Source organism: Chaetodon trifascialis, chromosome 15 (assembly GCF_039877785.1).
Source record: "Chaetodon trifascialis isolate fChaTrf1 chromosome 15, fChaTrf1.hap1, whole genome shotgun sequence".
NCBI classification, from domain to species: Eukaryota; Metazoa; Chordata; class Actinopteri; order Chaetodontiformes; family Chaetodontidae; genus Chaetodon; species Chaetodon trifascialis.
In genome coordinates, this window is record NC_092070.1 from 9025581 (window position 1) to 9040110 (window position 14530).

The 14530-nt window shown below is 42.3% G+C and overlaps 1 protein-coding gene across 1 annotated transcript; it reads left to right on the plus strand.

The window, feature by feature from the left end:
- Positions 1–5729: 5729 nt before the first annotated feature.
- On the plus strand, positions 5730–13501 carry LOC139344164 (phosphomannomutase 1-like). The gene is made up of 8 exons (XM_070982124.1): positions 5730–6105; positions 7009–7126; positions 8384–8460; positions 8770–8861; positions 9145–9244; positions 9974–10049; positions 12819–12934; positions 13137–13501. The coding sequence occupies exons 1-8, from the start codon at positions 6022–6024 to the stop codon at positions 13257–13259; spliced, it is 786 nt and encodes a 261-aa protein (XP_070838225.1). The 5' UTR covers positions 5730–6021; the 3' UTR covers positions 13260–13501.
- The last annotated feature ends 1029 nt before the right edge of the window (positions 13502–14530 follow it).

Sequence of the window (14530 nt, forward strand, 5' to 3'; positions counted from 1 at the left end):
TATGTCCCGGGTGGGAAGGATCAGCCACAATCTTTCCTGCACGCCTCAGGGTCCTGGAGGCGTACAGGTCCATCACCTTCTCTGCAGACCTAATGACACGCTGCAGTCTGCCCTTGTCCTTGGCGGTGGCAGCAGCGTACCAGATGGTGATGGAGGAGCTGAGGATGGACTCAATGATGGCTGTGTAGAAGTGATTGCCTGAAAGAATCAAATTGTCACATTTGAGAAGCTTAAACAAGAATATTTGGATCTGTACTTGAAAATAGTTGCTGATTAGTTTTCTGCCCATTGGCCATTTGATTAATCACTGCAGCCCTGAAAAACACTCCTTTTGAGAGGAATAGCTTGTTTTACTGCACACAGTGTAAATTCTTCAATCAATCTATTACCTTAATTTGTTTTTAGAATAACTTGTTAAATGTGCTTGCTGTGTCTTTTACAGTATTTACACTATATTTCTATTTTGATGTGTAGTTCCATTATCAGTCTACCTCTCCACACATCTTCTATAAACACACTGTGGTCCTAAATCTTGCCCATGTCAGACTCTTTTTTTATAGCTCCATGATTGCATTGTCTTTCTCACACTGTTTAAAGCTCTTTGCTTCTCTGCTGATAAGAGGAGTTTAAAAGGCCGTATTTACATGACATTTGTGTGATCTTGCTTTCTGAGAAGAAGAAGAAGAATCAGAGGGACACTCCCCTTTATTTGTCACGCAGTAACATCCACATGCACACACACGCCATGCACTGGTGAAATTTTTCCTCCGCCTTTAACCCATCCTGGTCGTCCTTCCTCCGTGGCAGCAGCGGTGGGCTGCCATCTGACCGGCACCCGGGGACCCAGTTCTCTTCGCCACCACTGGTCAGGTGGTGATCTTCTTGCATGTTTTTAGTGGGGGTATATTTTCATGGAGGATACCCCAGGTGAACACGGGGAGAACATCCAAACTCCACAAGGCCCTTTTTCCTCGAGCAGCAGGTACTGAAGGAATGGTGGAGGACACGCCCAGCGCCCACAGCGAGAATCGAACCCAGGACCTTCTAGCTGTGAGCTGACAGTGTTACCACTGGTGCACCGTGCCACCTGAGACATGTCTCATATTTGTGAGGACGATTCGTCATCTCTCCAAAATCTCTGCTGCATACATGGAGAAGGACACGTTTGATCACAAACACATCTAGTGTGCTGTTTCATTTCCTCTAATAAAGTCACAATTAACACCTAAACCCACTATGTTATCAATAGTAATTCTAATTCTACTGCGTAAAACAAACATTTCTACCCATCTGGCCTCATCCTCAACATTTCCAGCACAGTACATCATCAGCTTCCACCTCAGGGCTGTAAAAGTCTTAACCAAACACACACGTATGACGTCCTAACAGCACAGTTGGCATTTAGTCCCATTACAGCTTCATGTGAAGAGGCTCTCTGTCTCAACACACCCTGGCATTTTATCAGGAAGAGGAAACAGCAGCATGGTAAAAAGAACAAGACTCCTTGTTTTATCGTCTCTTGGTGGCCGTTTAATAGCAGCTGAGCGCTGTGAGTGGTGGCTGTTATTGTTAGTCCGTGAAAATGGATCCAGCAATCACTTTCCCCACATGAAGGTAGATAAGACGGCTGTTTTAATGGAGGCCTTCAACTCATGTCAGAGAGCACCCAAACAGACCGGTGAGCATGTGGCCACACACACACACACACACACACACACACACACACACACACACACACACACACACACACACACACACACACACACGTATACATACTATATATTTACTGTATATTTACAAAAGAGCATGGTTGAGGAAAGAAGAACTCATTTCAAAACATAACCTCACAGCATTTAGAAAATATGTTGTCTGATGTACATATTTTTGTGTCCCACCTCCTCACAATTATTGTTCAAACCCTCAAAGATCATCAAGTTTCCACAGATACAATATAGGCCGCCGTCGGGTTGAATTACAATGACCTTTTGAATTTGAGTGCATCACTCAATGTGTTTGTGACACATCTAGAACAAACACATACAGGTTATATCGGCACTGTTGTCAAACTCAAAGTTGGAAATTTCCAATTATTACACTGAGGAACTGCATCCAAAAATAGATTTGATTAAGCTGTATTTGAGCCAAGATTAGGCTATTTGTGACCTCTTTTCAAAGATTCACACTGTCAGTAGGAGCAAATAATTGAGACAAAGTGACAGAGTGGGGAAGTCAGAAAGAACTGAGAGCACTCACTTGGTTCTTTTAAAGATTTGCTGACAATAAAAAAAAAAAAAAGAAAAAGCACCAGCCTTATCCCCTGAATAAAGGTTGGGACTGGAGGAAACATGGGGATTGAGGCCAAAATCAGATAAAGAGGCATGTTCATAAATTCAATGACTAATGATTAGTCTGTTAATGATTTGTCAATAATTGCCCTCTGCTGCTGCCTTCCTCATACAATTTGACCATATCAGTTGGCAGTTTGCTAATAAATCAGGACTTAATAACTGACTGACCCCGATGACATCAAATTACTTGGCTTTTGCCAAACTGAGGTGAACTCTGAAACTCAAACATTGATAGCAGAAGGTTGTCAGGGTGCTCAAAAAACATGCACAAACATATATACAGATAACCTACATATGGTAACATACATAATATATATACATATACGTACGAGACCAAAGGAGGTCATGCTGCTTTGTGTACTCACATGTAACTCTCATTTTGAACCTCAGGTCCTTGCATTACTGATTTATGATTGCTGTGAAATGCAGAAAAGATAAGACACACAAGCGATTTATGGTGCCAGTATTAAGCCTGCTGCCTGCTGCCTGCTGCAAAACTGCCCGAGAGGAAAATTTCTACTTGCTGTTTTATCTCCTTTTCAAAAGCATCAGTTTGATGGTCTGATACAAGAGTCCAGGTGATTAAAGGACACACAAGCAACAGACAATAAATGAATATCATTGGTCAGATCAATCCAAGTGACGTATTGTACTTAAATACAGTTTTTGTGTACTTATACTTGAGTATTTCCATTTTATGCCATTTTTCAGAAAGAAATACTTTTTACTGCACTACAACAATCTGACAGTTGGAGTTACCTTTCAGATTAATGTTCACATGCAAAATACTGGTCACTTAAAAATTCCCAGATTAAATAACTATTTGAGGCTCAAAGAAGTAAAATTCTCTAACATTTCACCAAAAAAACTTAGATCAGATAAAAGATTCAATAGAAATGTGTGTGTCAGAACTTTGTTTTTTCTTAGTCTGTCTGACCCCGTTTATTATCTCCTGAACCTTAGATTCACCCTGTGACCCCCCCAGGAGGGGCCTGACCCCTGCATGCATCAGTATAAACAACCTAATAATGTCATATTTAATAATGTATCACTCAGAGAAGACATTTTAAAGCAGAATGAATACTTTTAGTTTTGTACTTCACATTTATTTATCTGATAATACTTTTGCTTAAGTAGGATTTTGAATGAACAATACGTAACAGTGTTTTTATATTGTTGTATTTGTGCTTGTATTGGTACATTGGTGATTGCTTCCTGTTTCATATAAATGTGGTTTTCTAATGTTGCTTTATTATTAAGTTTGCTTCAATATTCAGACAATCTTTGGACACGTGTAATTTCTCATGTAAACATTTCTCATTTACACACGTCAAACAAATTCTGTTATACATAATGGAAAGGGCCCCAGGGCTGTTTGTTGTTGAGCGCTCTGCCCTCCTCTGGCAAACACAACCAGTTCATCATTTCAGTAAACAAAGTGTGGCGACGCTGGACCTCATAAGCATTTGGTGAGACATGCGGTTACATGGAGGTCTGGACCGGGACAACTGCCTGAAAGTGGGACGTTCACTGTGTCTTACAACACTTGCTTTGTTTTGTTGATCATGAATGTGTTAAAACTTAGATCAACCAATCATACTTTTTTGATTTCTGCATAACTTGCTTGCCAAAGTGAGGAAATCCTTCATTGAATGTAAAAGGTGAGGAAGATGTCACCACTCCTGAGCACTCCTCTCTAGCTCTCTCCCACTCTGCCCTCTAGTGGATGTGTTGGCTCAGTGGAAGTGCAGAGAAGACGCTCCAAAAGCTTTATTTTACACACTTTGCCCAAACAGTGAAAATATGCATGTTGTTGAAGGCATTAAGATTAAGAGTAGTTTTATGGTTTCAGAAGGTTGTTTTTTGTTCAACATGAGTCTGTGTCCTGGTTTACCGTTGACACCAGCGAGTCATCTGTCAAACACTGAACTGCCTGTGGTGTTAACAGTGTTAACGTGTGTGGTCTCATGTGAAACACCATGCTGGTGACGCAAGACAATAAGGTACAGTCTAACAAAGGCACAACCTAATCTATCACTAATCTAATGTCATTAATCTAATCTAATCTAATCTAATCTAATCTAATCTAATCTAATCTAAATTAATCTTCCTCAGATAATCTATTAATCTACCTAATCTATTCAAATTTGTCTGATCTATTTCCATCTAATCTATCAAATATATTCTAATCTAATCTAATGTTATCTACCTAACCTCACTCACCTAATATAATCTTCCAAATGTATTCTAGTATAATTAATCTGATCTAATACAATCTAATCTACATAATCTATCTTATCTAATCTAATCTACCTAATTTTATCTAATCTAATGATAATGTAATTAAATCTAATTAAATCTAATCTATTTGTACATCATGTAATATCATGTTAATTATATGTTATGTTATGTTGTGTTATGTTACTGAATCCAATATAATTTCATTTCTTTTCATTTTAGATCATCTGAATCCCATATTAGCTATCAAGATAAGAATAGAATAGGTTTATAGATGAGTTTTTTTTTGTAATTTTCATCTAAAATGGGTCATAAGTGTATTTTGTATTACGCATGATAACAGTGTTAAAATAAAGATCATATTAACAGCACCTCCTGATACAGCTGTCAACAGAAGATTGGAGCATCTCTGATTGTTAAATTTGTTTTAGGCTATGATCTCATGAGCTAAAGGCTGTCTTCCTTAATTTAATCCCATCACTTTTCCTTCTGTAAGTCCTCATACACTAATCAAGATGGAAGTGATGAACGCTATTGCATAAAGCAGAATGCAGCGATGTTTGTGAATGCTGTGAATATTTAATTTGGTCTTCTTTCTTTTAATTTAATTTAATAAAGTGTCCTTTCTTAAAGTTTACACTTGGCATGTCTCCATGTTGCTGTGGCCAGGTCATAACACTCCAAAAGGAGCAAGAACTACTGTGACTGGTCAGTAATTGAGTAATTAGAACCAAAGCAAACTTACAAAACAATTTTCAAGGTGTATTTGGCAAATTTCATGCATAATGTTGGACAAATATATCACTGTTTATGAATATCATCATATCTCTTGAAACTTACTTGCACTTTTATATTTTTACTTCTATTACATGTTTATTACTTATCAGTAGGCTATGCTATTTTGCTCTCATCGATAATTACTCTGCCGTAATATTATACCTCATATCGTCTGTGGCTTCCTGCTCTGTTCTGTGCGGTGTTCACTTCACCTGTGGGTAAAATATCGACAATGATACTGAAAATGACGCCCTGCTGTTGAATGGCATGAAACTGAACCGTCCCGCCCATTTAATTACGTCACCCCTACACCCTGGCTGTGATTGGCTCCCGTGTGAGCTACAGTGTTGCAAAATAGGCCCAACACATCGCGCGCTGTGTTTGTGTGTGAGCTGAATGGTGCCGCTGAGCCGAGCCGAGCCGAGCCGAGTCGAGTCAACAAAACTGAAGGACTCGAAGAAGAAGAAGAAGTGGCTGTCAGCGCGCACCAGAAGAGATAATTTGCTGTCTTTAAAACCTCCATTTTATTTATTGTAATATTTCAGCTGAAGACTCCGAGTCCTTTTTTGCGGGTTTGCTCTCACGAGCGTGGATCTGAGGCACTTGCAACCTCAAGAAGATTTATAAACCAGCAGAAAACCTCTAAGGAGGAGAAGAAATGGAGAAATCAAACGTCTTCTCGTCGGACCGAAACATCCTCTGCCTGTTTGACGTGGACGGCACTTTGACACCGCCTAGAGAGGTGAGCACACATCCAGTCAATCAATACCTGCAACGTGTTATTGGTTATTGATCATCACACGCTGTCCGTGCAGCCCCCTGCTCTTCTCTTTGTTATGAGCCTGTGAATTGTTCGCAGGATGGGAGACAGTATCTGTCCTCTTTACCTCATGCACTGGTTTCATATTTGTGGGCTCTGTCCCCCCCCCCCCCCCCCCCCCCCACAAACACCAATGTCCCCTCTTTGCTGTTTACCCTGCACCCCTGCTGTGACACGTGGAGGGGCTGTGTGGTATGTAGTCTGGTAATGTTTAGGACCGATGGTGTCTGCTGCCCTATTTACTGTCTGTCTTGCCTTGAGACACATGGAAGCTGTCCCAAAACTGGCTCTTCACCTGGGCTTTAATTAGTGCTTTTTTAATGTAATATACTGCAAATTCTCTGGAGGAACACTGAAATAAGTGCCATGTTTTTAACCTCATTTTTGGGTTTTAGGCAGTGAGGCAGGTGTGGTGGATTTAGGGTAGAAATCAGCTTTTATTATTCAACTGAAATAATTTTATGATGTCTTCCTTCTTTTCTTTTGTCATTGGGTTTGAATGCTTGGGTTCATCTAGGGTAACTGCTGTGTGTGTGTGTGTGTGTGTGTGTGTGTGTGTGTGTGTGTGTGTGTGTGTGTGTGTGTGTGTGAGAGAGAGAGAGAGAGAGAGAGAGAGAGAGAGGGAGAGAGAGAGAGAGAGAGAGAGAGAGAGAGAGAGAGAGAGTACACCAGCTCCTTCCTATTACATAACGCGGCCTCCCTTGTGTGCAGCTTTTTCATCCATATGTCAAGATAACTTGAAATCTGTTCCAGATTGCAGCGCCACAGAGGCAAAGTCTGCCGTCACGTCCTCACTTCTGCACTGCGTTTTCCTGTGATTTGCAGAAAATCGATCCACAGCTGGATGAGTTTTTCCAGGCCCTGCGGAGGAAAGTGAAGATCGGCATCGTGGGAGGCTCCGACTACTCCAAGATAGCAGAGCAGCTCGGCGAGGGGGATGATGGTGAGCAGCCCTCTTCCTGTCTTAAGCCCAGATGGTTTGAGCGCTGTATGCCGTATGAGTCACCCAGCTGATACACAATATATGACCTGATGCTTTTTATTATAACTTCTGCTTAATGGAAACCAGTCTACAGGGGGAATTAAATTAGGATTCAGGCCATCTAGTTTGACTCAGACTTTGTACATTGAGTACCAGTTATGCAGCTTTAAGGAGAGTAACACAACCCACTAGACTCACTATGAAAGGTTAATAACACAAGACTAGCAGTTTGCTCAGCCAGGTTATCTTTCTCTTTATCTCTTGGCTAATAAGTGTGGCATGCTGACTAATTGCTGCATTTCAGCTTGTCATGCATGTCTGAGAATGACTTCCCAGCAGCACTTTGGGAGCCGAGGTTAGAAAAAGAATAAACATACTAAGCTTAGTCACCTGTGTCAATGCTGACATCTCAACTCATGTGACAACTTTATCAACCTGGTCCTCACACTGCAGCGTCAGCGGCCTCCAGCTGAGTTAACGCACGTCTGCACGGGCGGGCTTTTCTACGGCTCAATATCAGACGACAACTGGAATGAAGACATGTTGTGCTCAGAGGGAGCCATGTTTTTTTCCTAACCGTGCCAAGTGTGCTAAAGGTGAATCTTTTCTTACTTGTTGTTGCTGTAGCTGCTGCACACTGTGATGATCCGGCAGAGTATTTAATGAAATCGCACTCCAGATGGGTGGAACATGTTGCTTTGACTTTACATTATTACAGTGTTTTTATGACATTATGAGATCAAGTGTGTTACACCCTGTACGAACAATATAATCACTTAACAGTTAACTCCAAGAACAGAAACAATAATATTTTACTACTTCCTAACCCAGTTAGAGGAACATTTTGTTATTTGTCAAGTTATAACACAGTCCAGCAGCTATTGTGTTATCGGATTCTACACGCCTGTTTCATTTTTTGCTGGATAATCCTGTTTTGCAGGTGACTGCTGTGTTATTACCGTTAAAGTGATCAAAGCAGCTCCTTCATTAAGGCAGCGCTGCAGACTTTTTTTTCCCACACAGAGCAAAGTGAGTGGGAAGGTAAAAGAGATTAAACCTGACTTGTCCAGGCAGTGTTACATACACTGTAATCTGCCTCCAGGTAAATATAGCAGGCCGTTCTGTTCTTCCATCCTCAGGCCTTCAAGGAGGAGACTCTACTAATTTAGTTGAGTACGAGCACATTTAGCCACATTTCTCCTGCCTCCTCTTTTGTAGTGATACACAAGTTTGACTACGTGTTCGCTGAGAACGGGACAGTGCAGTACAAAGATGGGAAGCTCCTCACAAAACATGTAAGTGGATGCACGCAGTCACATGTTTCAGTGGTATGTAACACATTATCTATGTTGAGAACAATACATGCAGCACCACAGACACGCCTCACATGTTCCTCCTATAGAGCAGATGAGCCCATAGGAACTTAGATCAGGGTGGAAATAGATGTGTTGGTGTAAGACAAGTCTGTTGTTTTGCAAAATGTTTTTTTAAGAAACCTAGCTGACCTCTTTTCTTCCATCTTGACCAACTATATTGATACACAGGCAATTTCTTATCATTTAATCACTTCTGTTTATCAATGAAGTGCATGTTCATCCCATCAGGCCATTCAGAACCAGATTGGGGAGGAGCTGCTGCAGGACCTGATCAACTTCTGCCTCAGCTACATGGGACTCATCAAGCTGCCAAAGAAAAGGTGAAATTTTGAGCCCACCAGTGACTTAGGCCCTCAGGGGGACACACACAATCACACACACTCACCTTTGACCTGCATTCCTGGTACACAGGAATGCCAAATTCTCTTTATTCATCAGCTCTAACATGTTGAAGCGGGAAAAAGTGTCCCTCTTGTGATCTCCATGTAGGAATAAAGCTAAGATGCGGTTGTATTATGTCCAACCAGATCCAGGTTTCTACCTCAGTTAAGTCTTTTGAGCAAGCAACATGTCCTTTAACCATCCGTCCTTTATTGCCTGCAGGGGAACGTTCATTGAGTTCAGGAATGGAATGCTCAACATCTCTCCCATTGGTCGGAGCTGCACACTGGAGGAGCGAATTGAGTTCTCTGAAATCGACAAGGTAAAATATTCAGTACATTAAAAGAGACTAAATTATCGCTGTGCTGTAAAGGCAGAATTCAGCAAAACATGTGCAGTGTTGGACGAAGTAGACGCATTCCTGCATTCGAACAGTCAACCACTGTGATCATGTGGTTTGTGGGTTTGCGCATCATTCTTCTGCTATGGCCACTGCTCTTGTTTGTGCTCTAGTTCTGGGTTATAGCACATGTGATAACGTTAGACTGCGTGGAAAGGTAAAATAGTGCCTTTGGCTGCTTGTAACGTTCAAACTTATTCTGCTGCTGTACATGTAACAAGCCGGTTTTGATGACGCCGTTGGCTCCTTTGCCTAAACTGCAATGAAGTTGAAGCCGATCAGAACGTTCGCAAAATGTGCAGCAGCGAAGCTAAACAAACAAACTTTACACATCACGCTCTGAGAGTCATGGACCACCTCTCAGTCTCTGTCTCTCTGTTTCATGAAATGTGCACAATTAAGCAGACAAAGAGAGGTCAAACAAGGTTGAGCTTTCAGGACAGCCTAACAGGCTGTCCATTGATGGTTCACAGAGCCAAGCAGAGGAGGCAGATAGCAGCAGAGGAGGAGAGATTTAACCCTTCAGCTGCTCGCTGATGCACTTAGATCCTCTGCTACGCTCATGCATGCGTCTAACTTCTGCTTCTTTGTCTTGTGTGTGTGTTGTATCAGAGCTGGCGAAGTCTGACTGCTTTGTCACTTTCTCCACAGAGAGAGAAGATCAGGGAGAAATTTGTTGCTGCCCTGAAACAAGAGTTTGCTGGAAAGGGACTACGCTTCACTAAAGGTGAGAGAGTGGAAAGCTGAAATCCCATTTACAAGCTCTCACATGTGGCAGGGCCTTGCAGCCGCCCTGCAGTGATCAGGCAGACCAGCAGTGTTCCTTAGTGATGGCTGATAAATGCTAAATGTGTCACTGAAGCCAAAAGAACTTCAGCCACTGCTGTTTTTAATTTAGAAAGCAACCACTATGTAATAAGGTCCAAACATCACTTCAGCTTCTATTAAGCAAAGTGAGCCAACACTTGATTTATGTGTCTGATGAGAGAGAGAAATCACATCTGCACCAAAACATACTGTACGGCCCCATTTCCCAGAAATGTGCAAAACAAATAAAAGAGAATGTCACAATGAACTGAACTGCATCAGTAGTGAGTGGAATGAGAGACACAATCAGAGCAGGCTGGTTATTGGTGGAGGCCTGCACAGGTGCCACCACTTCACCTGAACGACCCTCTGTGGCTGCAGCTGAAGACCAGCTGAACCACTGCACAGTAGCCTTGGAAATTGTGCCTACGTTTACACTTAGTGAAAACGCATATGTTTTCATGCAGTTTGGCTTCTCGTTTATACGCAGAGTTTTTTTTTTTTTCACAGAAAACGATCATTTTTAAAAACTCCGGCCAAAGTGGAGATTTCTGAAAAACGCCGGTTATGTGTCTGCGTGTAAACTGGGTTAAACGGCGTTTTAGGTTCCGAAATGTCACAACATGCGACTGAAAATACTTCATGTCATGTGAGCGACCTGTGTTTACACTCGCGCCCACAGGTTTGGCACAGTTATGATGCGCTCGACGGCGTGTTTATCCGGGTTCATGTAAACAACAACATTTTTGAAACGATGTTGTGTGCACGATGTTATTTTTGAAAACGGAGGGGCCAAAATATCCGTTTTCCAAAATACCCTGCTACGTGTAAACGTAGGCTGTGACTGCCACTAGAATTTAAAATACGGTTCTGAATAAAGTTTGAATCTGTTTATCCTCATGACGGGTGGAGGGTCTTACAGGCTTTGTGTTTGGACACCATTAATCGAGCATCATCTTCCTAACAGCATTTCTGTTTTGATACCTGGAGTGTGTTCTCTCAGGGGGAAAAAAGTGTAGTGACAAACCAGTCGGTGATATGTAGGGGACCTTGTGCCAGACATTGGAGCCCTCAGTTAGCTATTACACACCGTTGAACACGCTGTTCTGTCTCTGGCAGTCAGGTGAATCAGGAACCTGATGTTTGCTTACGTGCCCTGCGAGGTGTCAGCCTCCGCTAGTGACGTGTGAAAGCTGCTCACAGTTCAACAGACAGACAAGTTTGTTTTTCCTCTCTATTCTTCCTGTTATCGATCTCTGGCATGCAGCAGAGCAGATTAAAGATTTCATGTCCGCCAGCTGAGTTCACAGAGGTCATCATATACATGTCATATGACACAAAGTTTAGTCGTCAAAGCTCAGGCTTGTAATGTTGTTTAGGGCCAACTGAAGTGTTTTTGTGTGCACTGCACACACACAGGTTGCTGAGGTGGAAAGTTGCAGTGACATCGGGGCCATTTGCGGACGTTTTACTGTCTACACTGTTGACTCTGAAGAGACAGCCGATGTGTCTGGAGGATCCACAGAGCCTGAGAGTCATTTGTTTGCCTTCCTCTGTGTTTATCTGCTTCTGCTCAGCTGCCCTTGAGATGATACCTCCGATCTCTGCAGTAGCTGTTATATAAACCTGCTACTCTATCCATCTGTAAGGAACACTCAGTGTTTTCATTACAGAGACTGATGATCTGAGGTGAAAGCTATTATCCTGAATTGATTATTCATCATTAAATGATAACAATCACAGAGGATGAGATGCAGGTAAAGAGAAGCAAACCCTGAGACTTGTATCTGTATCAGTGTTGACATTCATTTGACATTCACCACTCGCTCTCCTCACAGTGGAACTAGATTTCCCCAAGTACTTGTTACCCTTTTACATTAAGGTACGTTGTGTAATTTACAGTGTTTGTCAGCGGCATAGCAGCCCTACAGTCGTTGCTCAGGAGTGGACAAAGCCGACTGGGGGATGGGCTGCAGCATATGTGGTTAAAACACTGTGGTGTTTATAGTATGGGGTTGAAGGTGTGGGGATGGAGGCGTGTGGAGGGTGTGCGAGTGGAACGGCCCCCTGATTGGCTGTGCACTGGTCAGCTGTTCCCTTTGTATTGGCTCTTTAAAGCCCATCAGCTGAGATAAGGCAGTGAGAAGAATTGAAGGGGGAAGGGCGAGAGAGTAGAAGAACAGGGAAGTGCTGCAGAGCATTTTGGAGGAGACTCTTCAGCTGGATTACACAGGTCAAAGGTCACCACGGTCGTCCGATCACAGCAACAGAGCTATTTCTGTGACTTTTAAGAGGAAAAACTAGTCTAAGCTGTGTACACACATAGTCCTTTCTTGTGACACATCCTTTTCCCAAAAGCAGTGTGTCTCCCTGCCAGCAAGTTGAACAAGTCAGACCCCTGCTGGATAAAGAACCAGCAGTCCCCATCAGTCACAGCCGCTGCTCAGAGTGCAAATAACATGTGCTCTGCAGAGCTGGAGGGGCTGAGTGGAAATACAGGTGGAAGCATGCAAGAGGGAAAGTGTTTACCAATGTATTGACTGGACTGGTGAATAAAATACTGAAAAATATGCTTATATGTGTTAACTGATCTCAGAATATTCCTCTTCAGTGTGTTTTCTTCTTTCAAGTTGCATACGAGTGTATATAATTACACATGCTGATAACAGTTGTCACCATCTTGTTTTAGGTGGTCTCATCAGCTTTGACATTTTCCCAGAAGGCTGGGACAAGAGACTGTGTCTCGAGGTGCTGGAGAGGGAGGGTCTGGACACCATCTACTTCTTTGGCAACGAGACCTCCGATGTAAGTTCATTTTGGCAAATGTTTGCAGGAGAGAAGCCTTGTTGCACGTTACCCTTTACGGTATCATTGTATGCTGAAGCATTAAGACTTCCCTCAATTTGTACTAAAGGGTCTTTTAAATTCAGCAAACTTTGATCAGTGTCAAGTCTAGCAAGGCTGGATAAAATGACTTATTTGGACTTTCTGATGATTCTCTTTTTAGGGAGGAAATGACTATGAAATCTTTAACGACCCCCGGACCATCGGTTTCACAGTCTACTCTCCAAAGGACACGGCCAGGCTCTGCCACGAGCTTTTCTTTGATGCTCCACCACACGAATTCTGATGTCCTGAGCTGCTGCCCCCCCTGCCCCCGACCGCTCTCCCCACAACCCCCTCTGAATGCCACCTGTGGGTCTGTGCTGGTACAACAGCAAGCAGCTCACACCCAGACAGTTATTCAACTGCTCAGCGGTACCACTACTGATTTTCTCCATGTTATTAATATGCATACTTACTTGAAATACAAACGGACAGCAGCGGGGTGATTTTACTGAATTTGGACAGTAAATCCTGCTGCTTTTTTTTTTTTTTTTTTTTAAAGGGACAGTCACTGAGGAAGTTTTCAAGTACTGTGAAGATGTGTTTTCTGCAGTGTCACACCACTGCAATGTGTAGCGTGTAACATAGATGAACCAAAAAAAAGCTTAGAGAGATTCTTGAACGTTCTGCAGTGTTGAAAGCCGTTACTCCAACACAGAGTATAGAGCGATGTTTTGCACTAATGTTGGTGTGATGTCATACCAGTCGTTGGTATGGTCTTATTGAACACTACTGAAGGAGATGATAGGAGTGAGAGAGAGCCACGTTAAAACAGGTGAGGCGACCTTTTAGGAAATGAGATATGAGCATTAAAGAGTCTTTCCTCCTCCACAGTTGAGGATCTATGAATCATTCCAGGTATTTCAATGTCTCTGCAGCTTTCTGAACTGGATGTGATTCATTGCTGGTGTCAAACGTCTGTTTTAACCCCACAAAGCTGCTGGAAATGAAAGAAGATTGCTCGGGTTGCTTGTTATGGTACTCTAGGTTCTTTGTGAAGATTTATCAGATTTCTATTACTGACTCAATGAATTCATCTTAACCAGTGAATTAAGCTACTGTGACCAGGTCACTCCACAGACCTTTGTCAGTCAGTATGACAGCTTTTTATGTAAAATATTTTTACGCTGTGTACCAGGTGATCATATGTATTGATAATGATATATAAGGCTTTTGATGAATCAGATGCAGCAGCTGCAGCTCTGTGTCTGCCTGTAAGCATTCTTCCACCCTCAAAGGCTACAAGATCATGTAGACAAGGTGTTTATGCACAGGAAATGGGCTTTTGATGTGTCGCCGATGCTAAATGTAAGATCGATCTTGTCATTTATGGATAAAAATGTATTTTGTGTCCGTTCATTGTAATAAAACAGGTTTGATATGATTTCACTGACCTCAGCTCTACAGTGTCGTTCTTTACCCCGTTGGACCAAGCTGGGCTCCTTTTACATCTAACTCACTCACAGCTTCACAATCGCAGCACGCTCTCAGTAACAGGGCTGCAGATTGTCTACA